Consider the following 26,812-nt stretch of genomic DNA (forward strand, 5'->3'; position numbering starts at 1 on the left):
CACCCACACACCCACAAGTCCACAACACATGCACGAGCTGGGTACAAAGGTATCTTTCAATTGAAAAGAAGGACTCATAATACCCCATTATTTTTGCCTTCCCGTGAAAACCAGAATTTTTTTTAAATTAAGTATTGGTTTGATTATATAATAAATACAATGAATGAAGGGAATGGATTGGGTACAAGGGTATCTAATTCGCTCATGTCATCATTCATATACGGACAAAAGAGAGTTCTTGGTACCTCCAATTCCTTAATATAAGCCTCAATCTAGACTCTAGAGCCTTCCACCACCCCTCATTTTCTATTCTATTTCAATAACCAAAGTCTCCGTCTCTTATCTTTGATAATTTATACATTCCAATACTGTTTTACAAGTAAAAATAAAAATGGTGTTGATGGATTTGGAATGGCCGTTTCCAATTCCAAGTGTCCCTTATGCTTCAACAATAATGTTCACCCTGGTGGCGTTAATAGGGGGATTGTTTGTTTATCTGTATGGGCCGTATTGGGGTGTAAGGAAGGTTCCAGGCCCAAAATCTCTGCCGCTGGTAGGACACCTTCCCTTGCTGGCTAAGTATGGTCCTGATGTGTTCTCAGTCCTTGCAAAGCAATATGGTCCAATCTACAGGTTAGTTACCTTCCATTTTGATGATTTGTTTTACTTATTCTCCTTTTATTCCCCTTTCATTTGATTGGGAAGCAAAACGCTGTTAGTGTTGATAGGATATGGGTCTTGTATATAGCTAGCTATTCAAAAGCCTCGAACTCCTTTTGGGGGGTGACCTTAAAGCCGAATCATGATGGGGGCTAATTTTTGACTCGTGAAATGTGAAGTGGGTCACTGTCTCTGTGCCAAGACATAAATTGAATACAATTTATTATTTTATAATCCAAATCGCCTGGTAGCTTCCATAAATAAATTTAAAATAAAATAAAAAAACTGAAAAGGGACCCAGCACCAGAGCAGTAGTATTGTATGCTTTTAATTAAGTCTTTGTTGATAAATATTCATTCTCTCTTCTATGCTGGTTCGAATTCTCCTTCCCTAACAATCTCATTTGATTGCCATCTCTTTCAAGGATACACTGGTGCTCAACTGCTCATAAATTATAGTTGAGTTTGAGTACCCTTTAATTTTATATATATTTTGGTAACAATAAAACACTTCGGAATTCCAAGCTAAGTTATTAATGGGCATTTGACCAGTATAAAATTTTTATTTAAAATAACATAGTCGAAAAATTATTTACCAATTTAATATTATTTGATCCAGCTTACTCCACTAGTCCACTATATCAGGATGCAACATGTAACATCCTGCTAATCTTTTTTTTTTTTTTGTTGAGTGAACTCAAGGACATCCTCCAGCCGTAACCGAAGACTAATCCCCTTTCGAACATTGTCGGATCTTTCGGGGGCGGCCCTCCCAAATCCTTTCTTTCACTCGAACTCGAGACCTCTGATTAAGGAGTCCAGGCTCCTTACCACCTGTGCCAAAGGAATTTGGTACATCCTGCTAATTTTAGATCCGCTAAATAACTGTAAGTTATTTATTTAAATAAATGAATAAATTAGTCAAGTAAATTCTGACGAATAGTTAATATAATGCAAGTTAAGTGTAGGGGATAATCACATATCAATTAATAATGAGAATCAATCATTATAGTTGATTGATTATGTATTTATTAGTAATTAATTATTTATTTATGAGTCAAGTAATGAGTGATTAATTTTATATTTATGGGCGATCAATTATATAATTATGAGTGGTTAATTTTATATTTATGGGATCAATTTATGAGTGATTTATTTATGTGATTGACCTTGTAATTATAAGTAATTAATTTTGTATTTATGGGGTCGATTCTATATTTAATTTATGTGAAGTGAGAATCACTCTTTTTGACTTAGAGCCCAGTTTGTGATGAATCATCCTTGAACATGGAATCAATTACATAAATTTAAAATTAATTACTCATAATTATAAGATCAATCACCCGTAATTGATCTCATAAATACAAATTTTTTATCTATAATTATAAAATGAATCAATTAAAATGATTTATAAACAATTATTTGTATTCATTATTTTTCGACATTTACTTGAGTAAATACACAATTTATTTTACTAAGTAAATAGTCCCATGTAGCAGTCTTGCTGATGGGTCCATCGAGAGACTCACATGATATTGTGACACCCCGGCCTCCCAAGTTAGGCTAATAGGATTAAACTGTATCAAATTAATAAATAATTTATAAATTGTTAATTTAATAATTTAATAATTTTTTAAAATTGTATTATATTGATAAATACTACATAACCTCTTAACCCGAAATGTGCATCCGATTGCTTACACTATCATGGTTTTAAGCGCAATTGCCATTCCAAAATATTTATTTTTATTTTTATTTTTTATTTAGTTTTACAAATAACACATTTTAATGGAACTCCAATAAAAAAATCAGGAACAAAGTTAATTTGAACGAGATACGATAGTTCAAATTTCAATTTCTGAGGAGGGATTTGAATAATTTTCGAAAAAAATTCGAATCTTATACCAATGTTGAATGGTTTATGAAACCTTAAGTGTTGGTGCTTTGGTAGAGCCATAAATGTTTGAGGGTATAGTACTTGATATAGAGATGCTCATAGTAGCAATGACAAAGACTAAGATACTGTTGAAACTTCCTATGGTGCTGAATAGGTTGAAATTTGGTCACTGTTCATCAAGTTTTTTTATCTAAATACCACGCGAATAATGTTATTTTTCAATTTGCCGCGGGGTCAAGTTCGCTACCCGGTGTAGCGAACTCAGTTTCCAGACATGTCATGTTTCTAGTGGACACCAAGTTCGCTACACGGGGTAGCGAACTTGGTTTTAACCAAGTTTGCTGCCCAATGTAGCGAACTCCATACTTTTTTTTAACTTGGTACTTGTTATCCACTAGAAATGTGACACGTCAGCAAACCGAGTTCGCTACACCGGGTAGCGAACTTGCCCCCGTGGCAGATTGGGAAATAACACTGTTCGCGTGACATTTAGGTAAAAAAACCTTGTGAATAGTGGCATTTTGATTGGTGTTCCGTGTAAATGACTATGTGTCTCTACATTTGTACAGACTATAGAGTAACAACATATAACATAGATTGATAAGAAGATGTCCCTTCCATAAGGGAAGAGTAAGGGTGTTCGCGGTCTGGATTGGATCGGTTTGGAAGAAAAAATCATCTGATCCAATACCTTCGATTTGATCATGTAATCATCCATTCGGGTGGGATTTTTTTTTTCAAATCCGATCCGATCCAATCCAATATTTTTCGGTTTGGATTGGATCGATTTTCAATTTTTTGAAAATCTTAAAATTAGTTTCATGATTATTGTGCAAATAACATCTTTTGTATATATTGGCTTTGTAAAAAAAAATAAAAATTGAAATACAAAAGCATCAGTAAACGATAATATAGTTTTTTTTTGGGCAATGAGATATGAAGCTCTACACAGATGAAATTTTGTTGATGAGATGTGACAATGTTTTATCTTTTTCTTGCGTTTAGTTGATGGGTTAATGGGTCTTAGGTTTAAAATTTTTTGGGTTATGATTAGAGAAAAGCCCAAGTATGTAGAGGGAAATTAATATATTGGATCGGTTTGGATTGGATCGATTTTCGAATAGGTTGATGAAAACCGATCCAATCCAATTAAAATTTGTGATTATTTTTTTCAGTTTTCGGTTTATTCGATTCGGTCACCGTAGTTTGAATCTGTTTGGATTGGTTGATGAATACCTCTAGGAAAGAGGATATTTAGAGAAGAAATCCTTCTCAAGCATGGGAGAGAGAATCATAAGAGCTATACCACATAGACAAGCCTAGTTATTGAGACTAGGCATGCTGCACCCACTATAAGTGTACAGTGGGCAGCAGTGTAGGGATAAGGAGAATTATCCAGTAATGAGTTTCTATAGCATCATAGTGTCCTTTTAAAGATTTCAGATGTGGACTCGGTAATATAGGGTTCAACTTGCTGGGCCAAAAGTGAATAGCCGCAACAAAACCCTCCCTCAAAGGATTCAGATTCCAACATGCTTATTCCCACCTAAACTGGAACAAAACCTATAGCAGAAATAACAAGGTTTCTGCATAATTGGTTCTATCAAGGTGCTTATTCTTATATTTTCAACACTTCAATAGTTAAAACACATACCATGCAATCACTTGCTATCAATTTACTTTCATGCACCTTTTCATCACACTCGCAATGAATATAATTACATGTAAACCATGAATTATATGATGTGAATTTCATACATTTCCAGACTATTTTAAACTCAAATGCAATCTCAGTTATTATTATATCAAAATACATGTAAGTTGATAAAACTACTGCCCCTTTTTCAATTAATTCTATCATTGAGAACTTATATAATATAAATAACCGGATGTATACGGCACGTTACACTTTATCATATTAGAACAATCTATTTCCGGCAACTTAATAGTCAAGATTCCTTGGAAGGTATTAAGAATAGGATGATATTGAGTATGAGGAGAACAGAATCGTAGTGTACTTGACAGTTGACAATGATAAATGAACTTCCACGTATTCATGTACATATATTGCTAAATTATGATGTTTATAAGTGATATATTTATTAAGTATAGAAAAAATTATCTCCTCAAAGGTTATGGGGGTTAATGCAGCGGAGAAATGATCCCCTCAAAGATTATAGCATGATCTCTTACGTATAGAGGAGGAATAATTCCCTCAATATATATATATATATATATGGTCAGATCATTTTACACCAATTACATTCTTAATTTTATCCGTTGATTCCACTTATATCTAACAGCTCAATCTTTTTAGTAATGTGAGCCATTAGATACAAGTGGATCAATGGTCAAAATTGAGTATAAGACTTATAACTCTTACACCGGTGTAAGAATATCCTGCCCCATATATATATATATATATATATATATATATATATAGGTAGGATCCTTTGACACCGTTGTCAAAGTTCAATTTTGACACCTCTGTTGGGATAAATTTTAAATGTCCGTTTTTTAGCAGTTTTGGTTTTTTAGTTTCTTGTGTCAGTTAGAATATTGTCAGTTAGAATATTAATGAGTCAGTTATGTCAGTTATAAAGTAATGAGGGTGTTATGTATGGAGTTATGTTGTTTCTTTCTTCCATTATTTTCACTGTTTACGGTTGTTAATGGTGTTCCTATTGTTTATTGGTGCAGATTTCATATGGGAAGACAGCCACTAATAATTATAGCAGATGCAGAGCTTTGTAAAGAGGTCTCCATAAAAAAATTTAAAGATATTCCAAACCGAAGTATTCCCTCTCCTATTTCTGCTTCCCCTCTTCACCAAAAAGGCCTCTTCTTCACCCGGTATGCATATTGTAACCCTTTGACTATCAACAATAGAATTGTTATTCCTCCAATTAAATTTTATATTTATACAATTTTTTTTTATAAAAGAAAAGAGAAAAACATAAAATTAAAGGATGAGATTTTCCCTCTTCCTTATTTCACAAAAAGTAAGCATAAAAAAGTGTTTAAAAACAAGTAAAGGAATAATTTCATAACGTTGTTGAATTTTGTTTTTTCTTTTTACACCTCTATTTTGTACCTTCTTTTTATAAGAAAAATGAGAGAGAAATTCATTTTCTGTGTGATGCTGAATTCTCTCATCGTTCTAGCCACTTAGTTGAAAATCATTTTCCCTTTTACTGATCATTAAGTCGTGAAATTCAGAAGTCAGAACCATATATTTTGATGCTAGTCAATAGATATACAAATTTCAACTCACAAAAGCTGAACAGTCTATTGCAACTTTGAGGTGCAGGGATTCACAATGGTCCACCATGAGAAATACAATATTGTCGGTGTACCAGCCATCACACTTATCCGGATTAGTGCCTACAATGCAGTCATTCATAGAATCTGCGACCCAAAATCTTGACTCTCAAAAAGAAGACATTATCTTCTCTGATATATCTCTCAGACTGGCAACTGATGTGATTGGAGAGGCAGCCTTTGGTGTCAACTTTGGCCTCTCTAAGCCTCATTCAGTTAGTGATTCAATCAATAGTGTTAACAACAGTAACAACAAAGTAGGTGATGCAGGTGCTAGTAATGAAGTATCAGATTTCATCAATCAACACATTTACTCAACAACCCAACTTAAGATGGACTTATCTGGTTCCTTCTCCATCATAGTGGGTCTACTTGTTCCAATACTTCAGGAGCCATTTAGGCAGATTTTGAAGAGAATACCAGGCACCATGGACTGGAAAATTGAGCGTACTAATCAGAAACTAAGTGGCCGTCTTGATGAGATTGTGGAAAATAGAATGAAAGAGAGGAACCGAACTTCAAAGGATTTCTTGTCACTCATACTAAATGCCAAAGAATCAAAAGCCTTATCAGAAAAAGTCTTCACCCCTGATTGCATTAGTGCTGTTACTTATGAGCATCTACTTGCTGGGTCAGCAACCACGGCCTTCACTTTGTCTTCCATTGTCTATTTGGTTGCTGGACATCCAGAAGTTGAGAAAAAGCTACTTGAAGAGATTGATGGGTTTGGTCCTGTAGATCATACACCCACTTCTCAAGATCTTCATGACAAGTTTCCTTATCTTGATCAGGTTAGTTGAACTGAAAAAACTCAGTCAAGTTTGAAGTTGCAAGAGTCAAGCATATAACTAGATATATTATACTTTTGTATGCTCTATTTTAATTAATGCAGTTGATTAAAGAGGGGATGAGGTTTTACACTGTCTCCCCATTAGTTGCAAGAGAAACATCAAATGAAGTAGAGATTGGAGGATACCTTCTCCCAAAGGTAAAAAAACATCTGTCTCTGCTTGCATGATATATTCAGGACTTTCTGTTTTGGTATATTCTTCACAAGTCATAATATGAAGGAGGTTTTACTTATGCCTTCACTGATGTAGTTTTTTATAAGCAGGGGACTTGGGTCTGGTTAGCCCTTGGAGTTCTAGCAAAAGATCCAAGAAACTTTCCAGAACCAGAAAAGTTCAAACCAGAGAGGTTTGACCCCAACTGTGAAGAAATGAAACGAAGGCATCCTTATGCTTACATACCGTTTGGAATTGGTCCTCGGGCTTGCATTGGTCAGAAATTTACCCTACAAGAGATAAAGCTTTCTCTGATTCATTTATACCGGAGATACTTGTTTCGGCATTCACCTAATATGGAGAATCCCGTAGAACTCGATTATGGCATAGTCCTCAACTTCAAGCATGGTGTCAAGCTCAGAGCCATAGCAAGAACAGAGAGGAGTTGCTAAGTAAAGCGTTTTCAGAAGTTAGACGTTGGGATTATAAATTATATTAGAAATACTAAGTGTGCTGAGATCCAAGAATGAACAATCGTGTCATAGACATTGAATTTAAGTTAATGAAAGAGATATTATCACTATTTTTGGCTTTAAAAATATCTGTTGGACACTCTTCCTTCAAGATTATGAATGGCATTATAGGAGAAGAATAACAAAATCAGATGACAAAATCCGTTTGAATGTAGGGGTTTTTCCCCATGTAGTTTAGGTCTTGCTTAAAATTGATGATTTATCCAGATAAGCTCTCAGTGCTGATTAATATCAATACCCACAAATGAACAATTATACAAATGCAGACCCTTCAAGTAGTATCAAGCACATAAGCTACTTCTAGCTAGCTAGCTAGCTAACTCAATTAAAGTGCAAGGAACAACAAGATGTTGAACTTCTTGGAAAAAAATAAATAAATACATATAGATGTTGAGCTTCCCTCAAACAACGTAGGCTGAGCTCAGTCCCACTCATCTTGGTCTCAATGAGCTCTTGTCCAAGTGAGTTGGTGGGTGAAGTGGTCTAGAAAAGTTGATTGAAGGATCAGAACCAGCAGTGCTTTTGGAATCCCCATTAGAGAAAACCGCAGCCCTTTTGAGAAATTGAAACTCATCCATGGACTGTTGCCTTTGAGCTCTGTTGTACATTTGTTGATTACTTGTTTTTTGCTTTGCCTTAGTTGACTGAGTCAGGTTCATGTAATTCGGTCTAGTGTTACTACCATCCTCGGTCCTGTCCCAAGTATTCCCAGACATTGGTGTTGTAGATGTACAAATAGAAGATGATGCAGAACTCTCATCATACCGGAATTCAGAACTAGGACTTGAGGATGAGCGAGTAGCTTGCCCAATATGTGGAGGCTTAGCAGAAACCCTTGTTGTGACGTTGTTTTTCTTGATTTTGATCAAGCAAGGTTTTGAATTAGAGCTTACAATGGTTTCCCCAAATTTCTTTGGAGGTGGTGTTTTATCTAAGCCTTCAGCCTGAGATTGTTCCATCAATCTACTCTCCCAGGGTTTAGCTGCCATCCAACGTTCCAACCAACTCCATCCCCAGTTAGCTTTGTCAACCTCGTGATTTATTCGTGAATTAGAGCTTGGGGTTGATCTCCATTGCTGAAAATATAAAAAATCTTAAAACATCTTTCTTAAGCTGAAAAAAAAAAAAAAATTGGTAAAGTTTGTACTTTGTTACTTACCTTCTGAGCAAGAGAGTATGCAATTGCTCTCTCTCTCTTGAAAGCTCCTTCTTGCCTCGTTTGTATTTTTGCTTTAACATCTTCCAATGTTCCTCTGCTATCACACCACCCTTCCTGCAGATTCGCAAATATCTTTCTTTCACGTTAACTGAAATTAAAAACTTGGAACAACAAGTTTGGAAGGTTAATTTATTATAGGATTACCTCAGCTTCCTTCAAAAGATCAAGCTTGGTGCGTCTCTCATTAAGCATGTTCTGCACAGCTTGCCCTTCTATGGACATCCTCACACGACGAGCTCTTACTCGAGCTTGAACACGAACCAAGGCCTGCATGCACCTTAATGTCACCGCAGCCTGCTTCCTCACCTGTCTACCCCTCACAAGAGCTTGAAGCCTCACCACTCCCTTCAATGCCCTCAAAGCCCTTCTTGCCTTCAAGTATCCCAAAATGCTTCATTATTACAATTTACGAACATAGTAGTTCCACCAATAAGTTCATTACGACATTTAGTCAAGCATTCTTCTACTTGGTTTAGATCAAGTCTTAATTCCAACTAACTCAACAAAGCTTAGCTTTTAGTATCATCTGACTAATAATTTTAGACATAAAAAGGAAGAATCTTTGTTGACGAAAATTGAATAAGAGAGAAAGAGGAAATGTGATGTTACCAAGAAGGCGCGGAAAGCAGTTTGGATTCTAATTGCTGCCCATTCTTGCCTGACTAGTCTAAAATCCTTAGGTGGAGCTCGAACCACAGTTGCCACTGCTGCGGTATAAGCATCTGCCACTACTGGTGGAGAATCAGAACCCTCAGAAGCTGCTTTGTGGTTTCCTTTGAAACCCTTCCACGAACTCATATCCCCTGAACCCGATGAACTCCTCCATAACTTCCACTTCTTGCTCTTACCCCCCTCCTTCGCCTACGCACACATGAACAAAACAAACTCATGAAAACAAAAAACAAAAAAACAAAAACTTGGATTCTATGGTGTGTGTATATATATATAACTAGTTAAACTAACTTACATGTTCAGCATGCTTTTCGGGCTTCTTGAGTCCTATTAATGCTTTTACCCATTTTCCTGAGGCACCCATCAGTGTTGCTGGTTTGCTTCAGGATAGTGAGAGTAGCAGCAAGAAACCTTCTTGCTCTTTGAATGAAGTGTCAAGTAAGAGAGGCAAATGTTGGGGGGAGAGAGAGAAAGAGAGAGGTTGTGGGTGGGTTATGGTTATGTGGTGAGAGATGTAAGTTGGCGTTCCGAGATTTGAAATTCAAAAGGTGCAACGGACAAAGGGAGGGGTTGAGGTTGTTGGTCCCGCAAGATGGATGATTCCGGAACAGTGACGAAAATGTACAAAAAAAAAATTATCAGATTGTTAGCTTAACAATAAATTTTGCTAAAATACTATCCGGCATAATTCGTTACACTGTAGTGAATTATGCATGCAAATAATTCGCTACACAGTGTAGCGAAATATGGTGAGAATGCACAGAACCAAAAATGTCACATGTCAAATTTTGCAAAATTTACTACATGTGACATTTTTGGTTCTGTATATTCTGACGTGGCATATTTCGCTACACTGTATAGCGAATTACTTGCATGCATAATTCACTGCACTGTGTAGCGATTATACCGCGTGATATTTTGACAAAATTTAATGTTGACGTGACAGTCTGATAATTATTTTGTCCAAACGTGACAAAATAATGACTCTCCCTATAATTCCTTTGCATTGGAACACTGCCACGTTCACGTTCGGGGGGCATGCCTTTGCATTTTGACGGAGGTAGGTAGGTCCCACTACCTTTGGGGTTATAAAAAGGCACGAAGCCTTTGATTTGATGTCTAGAGTAGTACTGAAAAAAGTGTTGGGTACTGACAAATAAAAGACAGAGAGAGAAATGCTAACAGACAAGGAATCTATCTCACAACAACAGTAAAAAATATATAATACTAGCGTAGGTATAATTCACCAATAAGAATATAACATATTAGTTGATATGTTTTTTCAAGAAAAGAATTTTTTAATATTATAAGAATGTATTTTTTTAAATATATGATTTTATTTTAAACTACCGTCATATTCAATATTCAGTACACGATGGTAGTACTGTTGTCCAAAAACAGAGGCATCTGCCCCGCCAATGCCATAACCATCTTCTTCAAACTTTATTATTAATGGGACAGAATTTCGAAAAATAAATAAACTTGGCCACTTTGACCTACTTGATTTCGTCTACTATTTATTTGTTTCAAAATAAAATTGGTTTCGGACACTTGCAATATGTCCTCGGATTCCTACATCAAAATTGTTCCAACTAATTATTTATTATATATATATATATTAAAATTAATATTATAGTTAAGATTTCAGGGACCGAAAAAGTGAGAAGTAGAGAAACCAAGTTTAAATTTTGGCATGGATTGGACTACCTTATGTCGAGGTCGCCCCACTAATAATATATAAAGAGGGCATTGGTTTTTATATTTGGTCTTGAGGAGCATTCCCATGGATACTGCACGGATCAGCGACAACTTCAACAAATAAAGTAATAGAAAATCTGAAAAAATGTACAATTTGGCTCCTACTTTTTTTATCGCATTAGCAGGGATTTGTAATTCAAACTGAGACGACCAGTAATTTCTATCCTCTGTTTTTTTCGAGAATAGTGGAGAGCATTCATATCTGCAACCGCAACAACGCAGTGCACGGTTCTTGGGAATCCAAAGACACTGCAATGCACCGAGAGAAAGTGATACTGATAGGATAGAACTTAAATATTATAATCAAATGCTACATTGAGTATTTTATTTATTATTTTAGCGCATGTTTGATTGCCTGCATGAAATTGAAAAGTCAATTTGAAACTGTGTAACTTCTTCTAACACCTTATGATTTCACTTCTATAGCCTATAGGCCACCTCAAAAGTGATATTTTTCTTGTTTTCGGTTTAACGTTATTTACATAAGAATTAATTGAGGCACATAACATACATAAATTTATAAATCCATTATCACTAATAATATTTAAATGTCCCATTATTTTATAAATATGGTAAAATATAACAACCTTTTTTTATTTTTGAATTTGCTCGTGAGAAGGTGAAAAAATGTGATGGCAACTGGCAAAAGCCCACATTTGAAGATATGAAAAAGGCAGAACAGAAATAAAAACAAAAAAAAAGGTGCAAGGCAGAGGTCAACATTCCGCGTATCAATTGTCAAAGAAAAGTTGCAAAAAGACATTATGTAGAGACGAGCGTGTCCGAGGAAATAAGGAAAATTAGAGACAGATCGTCAATGAATGAGGAGTCTCGAATTGTCTATTCATTGGGTATCCAAAACCACCAACTGGGCACCACAACCTGTCTTCCCCACTTGTCTTTTTCTCAATACAATAATTAAATAAACAATATTAATTTTTATTTTTATTTATTTAACTAAATATCATAGTGTAACTAATGAACTTTTACGTTAAAATTAAACAAAAATAAGAAAATTTGCAATTCTAATATTAGTTTTGAATTAAAATGTAATGTTAATCTAATTATTGTAATTTGGATTTTTTTTTTAAGATCTTGAAACATAAATGTTCATAGATGAACATCAATGTTTAGTTGGATAGCTAGTAATTATATCTATGAAACTTATAGTAGAGATTGCTGTCAATGAAAAATCCAGCATCTAATGCCAAAGTCCAATGAAATCACTATAAGGGATATATCTGTGAGTCATATGCTCACTGAATAGCCATGGTGGTAAGCCTTGTAGATGTTGAAGAATCCCCTTTCATCCTTTGAAGTAGGGAACCATATATAAATGAAGTGCACTAACAATTAGGAGAGGTTGTGCACATAGTAAGTGGTTTTGCAGGTGATTTAATGAGGTTATGCTATGCTTAATTGGTGGTTATATGTTATGTTGCACCGACACGGGACACGGGATACGACACTCCGACACGTTAATTCTAAAAAATGTTAAATTTTGACACGTTAGGACACGTTTTGATATTACATAGTATTTTTAATTTATGAAGTGTATATTATATTTAGTATTAAATAATTTAACAAAAAAATAAAGCTAAACTTATAATATCCATCAATTTTGCAAAAAAATATAAGATATCTCAAATGTTTGTATTAAAATCAATAACATCGTAATCGTAATTTAACGAATCTAATAGTGGAAACTCAAAATGCAACGTAACGTAACTTTTGAACTTTTTTTGAGTCTTTTGCAACAAGTATTGGAGTGACGGAAAGAGTCGGAGTATCGATGAGAGTCGGAAAGTGTCGGACACGACATCTTAGAACTTTTGAAGTGTCGATACTTCGTAGGTTATATGTAATGAAGGGAAGTTGGGAAAGAATGGTAAAATGAGATACTTATTACATGTTATGCAGTGGAGAGAGAAAGTTATGACCATTTAAGTGGTCCAAAACAGTAATATTTTCACTTGAGAAATTTTGAGTCCGACCATAAAGGTATATATCAAACCTTGTCTGATTGTATGATAGTGGACAGTAAACAATAAAAAGTAAATGTATTATAAATACAAATTTTCTAATCAAAGGGCCCTTTCGGATAGGTTTATTAAAAAAACTAATTTTATGTCTTGTTTATTTTAAAAGTGCTTTTTATAAAAATTAAAGTTATTTAATTTAAAAAAAAAATATTTGACTTTTAACTTCTTCTTTTTCTATGATTTTTGTTTTTTTTTAAAGTAGATATTAAACAGGCTTTATTGTGGAAGCGTTCTTTTTTTTTTCTTCTAAAAAAAACAGTTTTTGACTAAAAAAATTCATCCAAACGGACAAGTTAAATTCACTTCCACCAAACAAGTTTTCAAATTTTAAAAATTTAATTTCCTCCTTGTCTTCTCTCTCTTAATCCGAGCACAAACATCTGTGTTCAAAGGTTTCAAAATGTTTGTACACATAAATAAGAGTGGGGATATTCTAACTACCAAAAACTCTCATTACTAACTTACTACCCATCACATCACCATTGGATCAAAGAGAGAGAATGTTAAAAAGTTTTTGAAGAGAGATAAAATGTTAATCTAATGGTGATTAGATAGGTAGTAAGTTGGTAGTGGAAAATTTTGGTAGTGAGAATATCCCTCCTCCATAAATAATGCAGCACATTTTTATAAGTATAATGACTCCACAATATGCATGACCTTGTGCAACAAACTCTCTGAAGTTGTGAATAGTGGAACTAACAGAAATCAGCATGAGAAAGTGTTTACTATCAGACTGCCCCAGGCATGAGCATGAACATAATTAAGTCCCTTGTATTTACAAAACAAATAATTAAATAAATAAGCGCTTCCCCAAGCTTTGTTATGATGTTATCAGATTGCCGTACGCATGTGTACATATACATATTCTTAGCATTGCAGTCATCAAAATTTCTTGGTAGAAATCCTTCAAACAGTGATGACTCGTGATTAACTAGAATGTACAAAATACAAGCATTAGCGATCCGAGACAGGGATCTTACAACCATTAAAATTTATATTCGTGCAGAACATTTAACAGTTATTAGTGGAGAGAAGATAGATGGGAATAGAAATTTGAAGGGGGAAATAACTACTTTTTGTATTGCATCCACAGTTTTCGACAAATCTATAGAAGTTACATTTAAGGTTGAAGAAATAATGAGTTAACACTCTAGGAACTTTCTAGATACAACAAACAAAAAGGATTCCTCTAAAACAATAATTTGTTGAAGTCATATGCAGTAATACTCTGCAAGAGACATCCCTCTAAAAATGAGTCAATCAGAAAGTGTCATTTGTAACATTTTGCCATCACGGGGAGAGCAATTAGCAATTATGTTGCCGAAACTGATCGAGACTTTTGTTGAGGTGGTACGCCGAGCCAAGCCTTCATCATATCATATGTGGTGAAACTAATTGCAGCTGAAGGAACAATCTGGGAACATAGCGAGCAATGATTAAAATGGAACCACTAAAGAACCGAAATGAAAAGCACAGAAGCTACCAACGAAATGGGTAGGATCTTCTGGCGCTTAAGGTGACCAACCATGGACAATTATAGAAACCGACCACTACAAAAACTCAATGTTTTGAACGATTTATTAGACTAGCTTTTCAAAATACAAATGAGTATCAAACAGAATATTCTAAAACCAATGCATTATTTATCTAGTTTCTGAAATTTGAAAAAGACACTTGGCCACTATCGCTATTCACCCAAACCATTATTTTCAGTCCTTGGGTAAGGGCAAACAGAAAAATTGGTGTCCAACAGAAAGGGCCAAACTTTCTCGGCACACATCTGTTTGTTATCCATTTGACTTCCCATATTTATAAAATATCAGCTCCCATGTAGCAATATGATACAACATTAAATTCAACATCCAATTTATTCAAGTCAATTTCATGAAAACTAAAGACAACAGAGCAGTGAGTCATATAGAAACATGGTGATTGACATAACCCAAAATTTAGTGAAAAAGAGTAAAGACAATATCATTTTATCAACAGTCAACACAACCTAGAAAGAGTGTTTTTGGCAGTAATTTGATCTGCTTCTAGAAGGTAAAGTAAATAACAGAAACTTGAAATATGTAAAAATAGCAATCTAAAACTAATCTCCCATAAAATTGGCTATGATAAGGTGAGCATTACCCTTATGTAGTTAATGCTAACGCCTGCAAACAACTGTCTCCACCCTTGATTACGAACAATCGTCCCAAGTCCGTCAAATGTATTTTTGTATCTGGCATCTTCATGGGATGCATTTTGCAGATTGCCAACCTGCACAAACAAAGACAAAATGATTACAAGCCCCAGCAAAGGGATGCATGCTAATGCTACATAGGAGTCCATGTAGAAGACGAAATGGTAGTTGTAAAACTGGAAAACTACCTAAAAGGTCTTTCACATCAAATTCTATACCCAAAAAAAATTAAAGAGCTAATTCAGCTAGACAACGGAAAGCAGACATAAAGTGGGGCTGAAGTACCTGCATCTGTCTCTTAACAACATCTAAAGGGTATGTTAAAGTCTGCCCAAACAATCCAGCTAGTGCTCCGCAAGAAAGGCGCATCAAAATGGACTTTTGGTGTTCTTCAGGAACATGCATCTTCAATTTCTCATACATGTAGAACTTTAAACCAGCATATGGAAGAATTCCAGTAAGGGTTGGTCCTAAGCAAAAGAAAACAATGAGGTTTTCAATGAATGTACTGAAAAGATTGGATAAGGTGGTAAGTGCAAGAGATGATAACTGAGACATGCTATGAGAAAACATTTTCCCCACAAACAAAAATACCAACAAAATTCTCCACCAGGAACCTATTATGATTGCCATGAATAAAGATTGTAATGGTAGATCCTGGGTGATACATACCTACACCCCTATAAAGTCCACGAACTCCCCCTTCCTTATAGACACTTGTAAGTACACCTTTAATGCCATTATGTGCAGGTTGAGAATGAACTCCTTTCATACCATCTTTGATACTTCCTCTTGTGTCCGCCACCTATAAAATTGTAAACAACAGAAATAAGAAATATAATGAGATTATATATTACATGTAATTCTTCCTTCAAAAGATATCCCCTACTAACATAAACAATAAAAAAAGGATATAATATGACATAGATAATAAGTCCAAGAAGAGCAATCGTACAGGTCCACCTAATATCTAAATGGAAAATAATCTAATACTGACGTACAACTAATAAAGTCAGAGTCTCAATTGGGTGCATGTTCCAAATTTACAATGAATATCCAAAGAAAAAGGGTCGATCAATGGAATATATTAAGGAAGAAAAGTTTATCAGTTGAAATCTCAGGTACAACAAACTATTTGAAAAAGGTATGACATAGTTCCTCAAAGAGATTAAAAATTGCACAGAACTAATAATATATTCTCCTAATATGTGTGTATGAACCGAACTTCTTTTAAGCCATCTTGTCAGTTTTAGGTGACTTGGGTCCTTATATTTATTATAAGCAGGTTTGGTTTCAATATGAATGCATTGGTATTCATACTTTCTTATATTACCTTTAGTAGGATAACTCATGGACCACATGTATCGGAATCAGAATATCATGTTTCATAGTCTCTCTTATTAAGGCATGCTGAAGGATTCTATGAACACCATAAAAATTTTCTTAGGCAGTCTCTCTATTGAAAATGGTAGCTGTAATATTTTTTATTCTTCATCTCTCTTCCACTATAGATTTCTCCTAGTTGTACAACGTTCCTTAAAATTTAATTTAATTTGGATTAAATGACAAGCAAAATAATGGAATGGATAATGAGAGATTCTCAATACTATTCAGCATATATGCATGTGTTAGAGGTTCCATCAAGTCTATTTCAAAGGTTCAGAGATGTTAAAAGGAGATCCCTACCTGATAAGCAAGTTTGGTACGAGCAAGATCCAAGGGGTATGTGCATAAAACTGAAGTTCCTCCTGCTGCGGAGCCAGCTAAAAGATCAATAGAAGGACCTGATCCTAAGATAGGATAATTATCCAAGATCCAACTTTTATATCGCTCATAGGTCATAAAATGCAAAGCTGCATATGGAACAATCCGGATAACACTAGCTCCATTTCCTCTGAAACCACCACATAAGCATAGGTTAGCAATAAAAGCATTGCGAACAAAAAGAAATTTCCAATAATGTAATTTGAATCTTACTTATATAATCCTAGAAAACCTTCATGCTTTAGTAACCTATTCATAGATTGGTACACACCAATAAACTGAAATCCTGCTGTCCTTGTCTGTAGATAAATAAAATTTTAAAAAAAATCAAATAAAGGTTAAAGAGGGAGATACACCCATTTACAAATATTCTCAAGCAGCAAACAAGGTATAAAACAAGCAACACCATCATAGATGATTTATTTCTGACAAGTGATAGCATATATACTTTAAAAACCAGAGGTAATTACCTCTGAAAGTCACTTGATGAGTAATGGGTTAAAAGGATGCAAAATTAAGCATTTTAAGAATCCAGCCAGAGCCGCCACAAATTAAAGAGCAGAAACTAATTGACACCCAAGGCAAGCCCAAGACATAATAGAACCAATGCATCACAACATAATGCTCTCTTTACACACTTAAAAAATTCTCTCTCCCCTTCTGTATGTTCACATTTGTCTAGTATCAGTATCTCTACAAAACCTCTGTAGATATTTCCCACCAACTTATGAAGGATAAATCAATTTACAGCACACTCAAATAATATTATTAATAATGTGATCTGTTAATAAGAGACTTGAATGATGTTCCATTAAAAAGGGCAAAAAAAGAATAAATGAAAAAAGAGGTGGTGGACCTGCCAGAGTATCTTAACACGTTCGAGGGGTGCAACGGCAGACTTAGAAAGTGCACCGGCAAAGCCTCTGGCAATAAGCTCCTTAACATATACAGGAACGCCATCCAAACAAGATTCATCCCTCTGAATAGTAGATGCATTTTCGACCAAACCAGCCAGCGTAGACCCTTGTGAAGAATCCATTCCAAAACAAAATTATTATGAATTTGAATTTGATTTAGCCACTCTGAAGCACAGAAAACTCCTTATCCCATCTACGCCTCGAGAAAGTAAAGTGGGTACGTTGCAATGGCCTGGGGACACCCAGATATGAATTGGGTATGTTCGCAAGCCAATCCTCTTCAGCAACAAATAGATTCATCAACAACTAACAAGAATAAACAAAAAAGGCCTTTCTCAATTACAAAAATGGGTAGTGATTTTTACACCAAAGCCTAGGGCTTTCTGCGACAGAACAAAAATAATCCTTTGAATCTGCAGCTATACGATCGTCAAACACACGAAAGTTCAAGATTGATATGCTGGGTCGCATAAGAATGAGATCTTGAACAGAAAACCCTGACTTTGATGGAAAAGCGTTGAATAGAGGAAGAGGAGAACAGGTATTGGGGAAGGTGAAAAAAAGATACCCGTTCTCCTTTGGGTTTGAATTAGATGCCCTACTTCTCTTCTCTACATTCTTATATTCTCCCTTCCTTGCAACGTATCTTCCGTGAAAGCCTGACGTGGTGGGCGCGTTGACGATGTACCATGTTTTTCAACGAATGTCACGTTTTTTTTTTTTTTTTTGTTAACGTCAATTAGTTAGTCTTTGGTTCGGGAGAAATTTTTTTTACTAGGGAAATATAATTGATAGGAAAATGGTTGGAAAGTGAGTTTGATAGGAAAATATAATAAAAGTTGTTTGGTTGACCCAAATATTACCAGGGAAATTTATTTAAATATGCAAAATCTATGTTAGGGAGAAACTTTCAACCTGTTTTTTCACTTCCCCAGTCATCTCACAATACCACATCTCAAGTGGTATTCTGTAATAGTGGATTTCAACCAAAAATCAACACAAAAGTCATTTTCCCATCTATCCTATTTGTCTGGTATTTCTTAAAAAAACCTGAACCAAACGTGGTATTTTTCAATATCTACCTACACTTTCCCATCAATCCTAAAATAAACCTTCAACCAAACACTACCTTAAGGGCATTTGATAAGGAGGAAATTTTTTTTTTATCTGAAAATTTTAATTTTTAAAAATATAATTTTTTATATTTAGTTTACGATAATATTTAAAAATTTAAAAAAATTCAGTTTTTTAAAAATTCTAAAGAATAGCACGTATCAAACGCTCTTTTAAAAAAACAAAAAGTTGCATTGGAAGTGGATCACATGTGTTAATTAACGTAACTAACGAATGGATAAGGAAGGAGATAAAAAATATTAGGATAAGTGATTTGAATTCTCACTTAGAAAAATGATTATGTTATTTTTTCATAATCACTTACTAATAATGAGATAAGAAAAGGAGAGAAATGTATATTCAAATCCGTTACATAAAACATGTGGCAAACATTCTTCCACATAAATTTGAGGATAAACCACCTTAATCTTTCTTCAAAATCAGTAAAAACCGAATTGGTTGTTTTCACTTTTCATTTAATAGATTACAAATGTTTTTAAATTTGAACTCTCTTAAAATAAATACTTCTTTGAAGTCCTTTTCCCCCGTAGAACATTGAAGTTTTATTTTAAATAATAGTTGAATCTATTTTTAAATTGAGTAAGTAAAATGTATTTATTTTCATTCATAATAACCCTTCACTTAATCTAAGAAGGAATATATCTTTACTTTCTCAGTCACTTATAACTTTATTGTGAATGAGCTTCTAAAATTATTTAGTATTCAAGTTTTGAATGAAAGTAAATGCCTAGTTTATAGTTAGAAAGCTTTTTTTGCTTTGTTAATCATTTTGCAAAACTAAGTTCGTACTATCTAATTTTTTTAAATAACAGATCTTAAAATTATATCAAAATCTGTTTATGTTTTGAAAATTGCATTTATCTATATATTTTGTGTTTTTTTTATTTGAATAAAAGACCATACGAATTTCAGGTTTTTTAGTTTGTTATCACATGCATTAGTTGTGAGATTAATTTCAGCAGTATTGTTGTTGTTTGAATATTATTGTGCGAGCATAATAATGTTATTGACCAAAAAGCCACTGAAGGAATAATTGAATCGGTGGAAGTGTATACAACCAATATGATTTGATATCTTAACGAATAATCATAGTTTATTAACATAAAGCTTATTTATCTTGTGGTATAAGCGTTTTAAGAGATGGGTTTTTGTTTCTAAATTTTTTTTTTTTAAAAAAAAACTTATTTTAAAGAAATTTTAGATATTTGGATAACAATTTTTTTTAAAAAATAAAATTTAAAATAAAAGTTAAAATTGTGCTTTTTTTTTTTTTTAGCCAATAACTGGTTGCTTGCTTTTGGAAAAAAACAAAAATTAAAAGATAATATAAATTTTTAAAATACAAATTTAGCCTTATTCTAGCAGCCCATTATCTTTTCCTATCATACGATCATGCTATTTTTTTTTTGTTAGCTACAATAACCTATCACTTTACAATCAAATATCTTCCTCTTTTTTTTTTTATTCCTACATTTTCTTCTTCAAGGTACCTATAATTGCTACTTTTGGTTCTTCTTTTTTCTTGGTAAAAGGTACAATCATATGCTTGGTGTTTAGTCCTTGTTTTTTTTCTTCTTCCTTTTTTTTTTCAAGCCACAATCACAGAAATAAGAAAATAAATATAAAAACCAAGACACACAACAAACAAGAAAGTGAATACAGTATTGTATCTATATGCATGTCCATGCATGTAGATTTTGTAATTTTGTATATAAAAAGTGAATACATTAATACTCTCCCCATTAATGTCTTTTTTTTATAATTTTGTATATAAAAAATGTTTTTTTATTCTAACATACAAATAATTTTTTTATGTAAAAGCAATTTTTAAATTGTACATCCAAACATAAAATAACTTTACCTTTTAAAAAAGTTATTTTGAAAAAGAAAAAACAATGTATAAAAATCTTTTTTTCAAAAGTCTATTCAAACGAGTTCTAAAATATCCTTGTCTAGCGTTGAATTCTTCTCTCCCTAAATTTCTAGGGATCAATCTTCTCGTAGGCAGCAACTATGAATGATTAGATCTTTCAAATTGTGGCCCAAGAGAAGAAAAAAGTATGTGGATATTCTATCTTGTTTCAAAGAATATGACGACTTAAATAACTTAGGAGAATATATATAGGGATCAAATATAATCCTATATTTCTTTGGACCTTATCATATACCAAAAGCCCAAAAGATTTTTAGGGTGTATTTGGTATAAGAGAAATTTTTTGAGATCCGGAAATTATGATCGCTGGGAATACATTAGAAATTGAGTTTACTCGGAATGTTACGAAAAAGATGTTTGGTTCGCCAAAATATTACCAGAAATATTGGGTAAAGATTACTGATTCCATGTTTGGTTTAGAACGAAATATGACTTGGAATATGAGATTATTTTACAAAAATAACCCCAAACTATTTTTACTTTTGTAATTGATAGAATGGGTCTATATTTTGATGTGTGTTGAAATATTTTTGTCTCAAAAATTGTTGTTATGCTTTTCCTTTACTTGGAATTCTGAATTATCATATTATTTTTAATAATCTGAATAGTGACTTTTCTTTTGTAAATCAAATTACTGGTAAACCTTGAATATCGAAGAACATGATTTTTGTTACTTCTACCAAACATGATAATTCACATTTACCAAAAAAGATTTATCAGTAATCTTTTTGATACCCTTATACCAAACACACCATTAAGAGCTATTCCAATATTTGCTTACCCTAATGTTGAAACTTGCACCATTCTCTTCAAAATTACACTTGCTTGTCTTTGCGTTCAACTTTAATTAAAATGATATATATTTATAAGAATATATTTTGAAAAAATAATATGTTAATTATTTATCTATTGAATATTATTTTTATGTTATCGATCCATCTCAAAAACAGATTATAATTTTATCAAATCTCAAAAGAAATCAACGCAATTTATCTTCTTCTTCTTCTTCTTTTTTCAAATACTCACATCCCTTCTGCGCACTCTTAAATATATTTTTAATGGATATAGTTGCGAAAGTTCAAAATCGTTTTGAAATTTACCCATGCTTGTTCTATTTTTTTTTTAATACCAATACTAATTAGCTGACTTCTCCCATATTCATACAAATTTTAATTTTTTTTTACCGATTATAAAATAAATCCCAAATTGAAATTTAATCATAATTAAATCTCTTCCCCTCCAAATATATATTTGATAGAATCGAACTCAAATTCTCTTTTTATCTAAACAAAAATGAAAAACTTTGCCGGCAAGAAAGTTGATTCAAACAAGTTTCGCTTTTTAAAATTTCCCGTGTCTTATTGCTTACGTCTGTTTTTATTTTTATTTTTCTATCTTACTCTCAGCTTTTCCATAATTTTAGATTGCCCTTCACGTGACAAGTATGCACCATGCCTTCGGGGCACGGCCGGTTTGGGCTAGCCTCTCATTGTAAGTGCACTAAGCTTCGCAACTGGAGAAAAGACGAGACTAATCCTCCAACCGAAGGTTTTTTGGCTTATCCTCTGGCCTCCAAAGATTTTTCAAGAAACTGCTTGAGGTAGGGTTTGATCCCTGCACCAAGCAATCGCTTGGGGGTTGTATGAATTCCTTTTTCTTTTTCTTTTCAAAGTCAGCACTCAGCACCATCCCATGAGCTGTAAAAAAGTAGCTCTTTCTCCGCTGACCAATAATCTATGTTAAAGCTCAATTTGATTGAACATCTGCCATTTCAATTTGAGCACTTTTGAATATAGCTTGGACCAATTTTGTTGTAATTAATGGTTTTCTAAATACAATAACTTTAAATTAATGTCACTAGAAAATTATTAAACGATCAGTTATGTGTTGACTTTTTATAATCTATATGGCCTTTAATTTGAATATATGATCTCGTTGAATAAGCTTCAAGTGGCGTGTGCTCTTGCGGCTTATTCATAATTCCAAGAAAGTAGTAGACAAATTTTGTTTCCACTTCCTTAATTAATGCCATGCATGAATGAAATCTTAGAAGATTCATTTGGTAGCCCAGATAGCTGCTGCTGAAAAGGAAGAGAATTTGATTACCCACATACACCAGATATACAAATTGCAAATATATACCTAATCTATTTCCTCCATCTCTCTTTTTTTCCAACAAAATAATTGCATGCATTCATGCACTAGCTATCTCAACACGACAGATAGAAACAAAAATCTTTGATTTGACTGAAAGATTTAAGTGTTATTGAATCTTTCTTCTGGGGTTTGGGGTTTGTGTATAGACAAATGATCATCAGGTTCAAGGGAAGAGAATTGCCTAGAAAGCGACATGGAACTATGAGTTCTAGGGTGATATGCTGAGATTCTCTTTCCCTTGCCTTCATAGATGACAGCAGGATCCTCTTCATCAGGAACACATTTGTCTCCTAATATAATTGTTTTCATCCAAACAGATTCTTCCGTTTTCAACTTCCCTTTAATTTTCTCCTCCTTTATTTGATCCCAGTTTTTCGACACTGACAAACTCCTTGGAATTTTTAGGCTTAAACTAAAAGGTGCTTTTCGTTCGGAAGTTGCTCTTTTAAAGTTATTCGAAGGAAACAAATCCTTTGGTTGTTGTTGCATTGCCGGTGGAAGAGGTAGCTCCTTCATCTGAACCTCATTGTTGTTCTCTTCTTCTGTTCTATGTGCTGATTCTTCTGTATAATAAGAATTTTCTGTAATTGGTTTCCCTGTGGCTACCATGCTTGATGGTGGTTTAGATGCATCCAAATCTTTCCCTATTTCTAATGGATCAGATGGTGGTGGTGATGATTTCTTTCGAAACCGAAACCGAAACCGAACAGGAACACTGCATATAGCTGTGATTATGGCAATGCTCGCGGCCAATCCTGCAGCGAGGAATGACAAATATAGAATTGGGTGTATCAATGAGAGATTATCAGAAGGGACTCTTCTTCCCATGATGATCATTCAACTTTGTGATTAACTTTGTGAGGACTGAGAAGTTGCATCCAAAGTCCTATAGGAAAATAGAAAAAATGGGATATCAAATACCATGTTTTTGCTTTCTTTGGTCTCGATGAAGTAAACCGAAACTCATTGCTTGGATTTAGGAGTTTGATAGGGAAAAAAAAAATTACAGAACAACAAAGATAAGAAGGTAGAGGCAGAGACAAAACTCGAGAGAGCCACAGATGTTTTCCACTCTTCCCATTTTTGGTAAAGATGCCAACATTCAAGGGAAATGTTACTTGTTGAACTATTAAAAGACATTAAAGAAGAAAAAAAAAAATTAATTAGTTTAACAGTTAGACATATATTTAATAGTATAGAGAGACTTGTGTTTGTATATGTAAATAATGTTTAGTCATATATATATATATATAGGACATGATCCGTTTACAAATTTTTTTTGCAATTACACTAATGTAGGACCGGTCGTACACTGTGTGATTAATGTAGGACCGGTCCTACATAGTGTAGTTTGTAAGAGTTTGTAAACAAAAAAGTTTGTAAATATAACCTGCCTCTATATATATATATATATATATATATTTTATTGTTTAGTCATATTAAGGTTTTTGTGCAAAATAACGTTTGTTTACTTCTAAAATAAATAAGGTGACGGAATGACATCATAGTTTATCAATAAAAATATATTTCAAATATGTAAAAAAAAAAAAAAAGGGAAAAAGAAGTATCTTTTAAAAAAACTTATGTCGTTTTGGGTGATTTACACAAAGTCTGACCAGTCATATTTTGTGTAAATATAAAATATTACTTTTTTTTCTCTATCTCCTCTGTCATATCGCTGATGTGTAAAGTAAAAAAAAAAAAAAAATTCAGATTTACACAAAATATGACTAATCAGACTTTATGTAAGTCACTAAAAGGATATAACTTACATCATTTAAAAGGACACACACTATACCAAAAAAAAAACTCTATTTCAAATGAATGTTTAAAAATTCGGTCCGGCCATCGACTCAGCCGAGGTGAGGGATCATAGGTTCAACCAGGAGGATTACGGGATCACTTTGCTAACCCAATTTTATACATTAAAAAAATATAAATATATATCATATATGAAAAATTTAAAAAAAATCAAATAAAAATAATTCAACTAATTATATCCGTAAGTCAATATTACACAAGCTAATCAAAGTATCAAAATAATAAACTATAAAGATATATATACAAATGAAGTGGTTTAGTTAAGTATTATCACTTTATGTTCTACCTACACTAGTCCTTCATGACATGTATAACGTGCCACCAAAGGCGATGATTCCTAATTTTTTTCCTTTTTAATAAACAATGGTATGTAATTTCACTTTAAATCCTCAATTTTTTCTCATCTTGTATGGAGATGTATCTCTCCTAATCTAAATTTTTGTCTAATTTTTTTTTAATACAAGTTACACAACTTAAATTAATTAATAAGTAATATATTATCTGTATATTAACTAATTAATTAATAAGTAATATATTATCTGTATATTAAATAGTTACACAAATTATTGCATAGCACAATAACTTGTTGGGTATTACTCATATTTCGTATACTGATGAGGGTCCTTGTTGGTGGGGTCGGCAACGCCCTTGGGCCCATAGAAATTTGGTACTGTGCTGGGCTTATAACTTATTGTAATTTTCTTTTTCTTAATATTTTGAATTTGGGTCCATAAATAGCTGCTATAAGAATTTTCTAAATTTTATTTATATTCTTTTATAAACCGAGTGATTTGTAACGAGTTGCAATGAGATAAATATAACAGACAAAGTGAACATATTTTATATTGAGTGAAGTAGGGTATATTGCTGTGTCAAATCTCTCTTCCTTTTCTCTTTACTGTTTTTGATTTGTGTGTCAATTTCCAACTTAACTTTATATTAAAAATATTAATCTACCATTTACCAAAAAAATATATTAATCTACCATTGATTAGTTTAATTTATATAATTTGTGTAAATAAAATTTACACAAGAATTTGTCATTTTCGGATGAAGGATTTTATCCATCAAATTACGTGGCTAAGGCGGGACCCCCATTTAACTCTATATATTTGTAATGCCAAAAAAATGTAATAAATACCAAAATGTAATATTTAATATCAGGGTAAAAAGACACCGAAGAAATATATTGTTAACAAATGTGATATCCCTTGTGATTAAACTAAAATTTTGTGGCACTCAACCTTGATTTAGTCTAGAAGTATGTCTTTTGTATTTCGACAGTTCGACTCTCAACCTTTATCACGTTTGGTTGAGGAGAAAATTTTTGAATATTAGAAAAATGTAATTACTAGGGAAATAGTTGAAAAATGAGTTTGGTAATAAAATGTAAAAAAAGTTATTTGGTTGAAAAATATTTTACCGGGAAAATTACGTAAATTTTATAAAGTCTATGTTTGGTTTGAGGTAAAATATTGATGTGAAAATAAGTTACAATTATCAAAATAACATTGATTTTAAAAAAAATTGAATCACCAATGCTACCCTTTACCTTTACTGAGTGTATGTTTGGGTGCTGTCTCCATTTAGCCCGATGTCTCCATTTACCTAAGCAATCTTCAATACCACATCTGAAATGAGAATATTGAGCCATTTATTTAGGTCCAATTGACATGCAAAATGGAATGCTTAGGGAGTAATTTAGATAAGCAAATATTGGAAACTCTTCAACCAAACTTGTCAAACACAATTCCATTTCTTTAGTACCTATCTATCTCATCAGATTACGCCAACCA

The 26,812-nt window shown here is 33.2% G+C and overlaps 3 protein-coding genes across 5 annotated transcripts; 1 reads left to right on the top strand and 2 right to left on the bottom strand.

Annotated features, from left to right (window-relative positions):
* The first annotated feature begins 323 nt into the window (after nucleotides 1-323).
* LOC133317146 (cytochrome P450 711A1) lies at nucleotides 324-7,415 on the top strand. Of its 3 annotated transcripts, XM_061518978.1 has the most exons (6): nucleotides 324-633; nucleotides 5,257-5,409; nucleotides 5,867-6,096; nucleotides 6,139-6,668; nucleotides 6,770-6,865; nucleotides 6,992-7,415. In XM_061518978.1, exons 1-6 carry the CDS (start codon nucleotides 392-394, stop codon nucleotides 7,331-7,333), a joined length of 1,593 nt encoding a protein of 530 aa, XP_061374962.1. In that variant the 5' UTR covers nucleotides 324-391; the 3' UTR covers nucleotides 7,334-7,415. The 3 variants fall into 3 exon arrangements, with proteins under 3 accessions (XP_061374962.1, XP_061374960.1, XP_061374963.1); XM_061518976.1 differs by having other exon boundaries at nucleotides 5,867-6,668; XM_061518979.1 differs by lacking the exon at nucleotides 324-633 and adding an exon at nucleotides 1,431-1,546 and having other exon boundaries at nucleotides 5,867-6,668.
* Nucleotides 7,416-7,587: 172 nt separating this feature from the next.
* Nucleotides 7,588-9,790, bottom strand: LOC133317144 (protein IQ-DOMAIN 6). Its single transcript, XM_061518974.1, has 5 exons — nucleotides 9,601-9,790; nucleotides 9,243-9,494; nucleotides 8,778-9,005; nucleotides 8,574-8,687; nucleotides 7,588-8,490 (listed from the first exon to the last, which is right to left on the bottom strand). Exons 1-5 carry the CDS (start codon nucleotides 9,667-9,669, stop codon nucleotides 7,846-7,848), a joined length of 1,308 nt encoding a protein of 435 aa, XP_061374958.1. The 5' UTR covers nucleotides 9,670-9,790; the 3' UTR covers nucleotides 7,588-7,845.
* Nucleotides 9,791-14,385: 4,595 nt separating this feature from the next.
* LOC133317157 (mitochondrial carrier protein CoAc1) lies at nucleotides 14,386-18,093 on the bottom strand. The gene is made up of 7 exons (XM_061518991.1): nucleotides 17,911-18,093; nucleotides 17,268-17,353; nucleotides 16,977-17,184; nucleotides 15,963-16,095; nucleotides 15,576-15,760; nucleotides 15,239-15,367; nucleotides 14,386-14,519 (listed from the first exon to the last, which is right to left on the bottom strand). The coding sequence occupies exons 1-7, from the start codon at nucleotides 18,091-18,093 to the stop codon at nucleotides 14,418-14,420; spliced, it is 1,026 nt and encodes a 341-aa protein (XP_061374975.1). The 3' UTR covers nucleotides 14,386-14,417.
* Nucleotides 18,094-26,812: the final 8,719 nt, after the last annotated feature.

Source organism: Gastrolobium bilobum, unplaced genomic scaffold (assembly GCF_033153095.1).
Source record: "Gastrolobium bilobum isolate Gb01-03AN ecotype WA unplaced genomic scaffold, APGP_CSIRO_Gbil_v1 utg5255, whole genome shotgun sequence".
Classification (NCBI taxonomy): Eukaryota; Viridiplantae; Streptophyta; class Magnoliopsida; order Fabales; family Fabaceae; genus Gastrolobium; species Gastrolobium bilobum.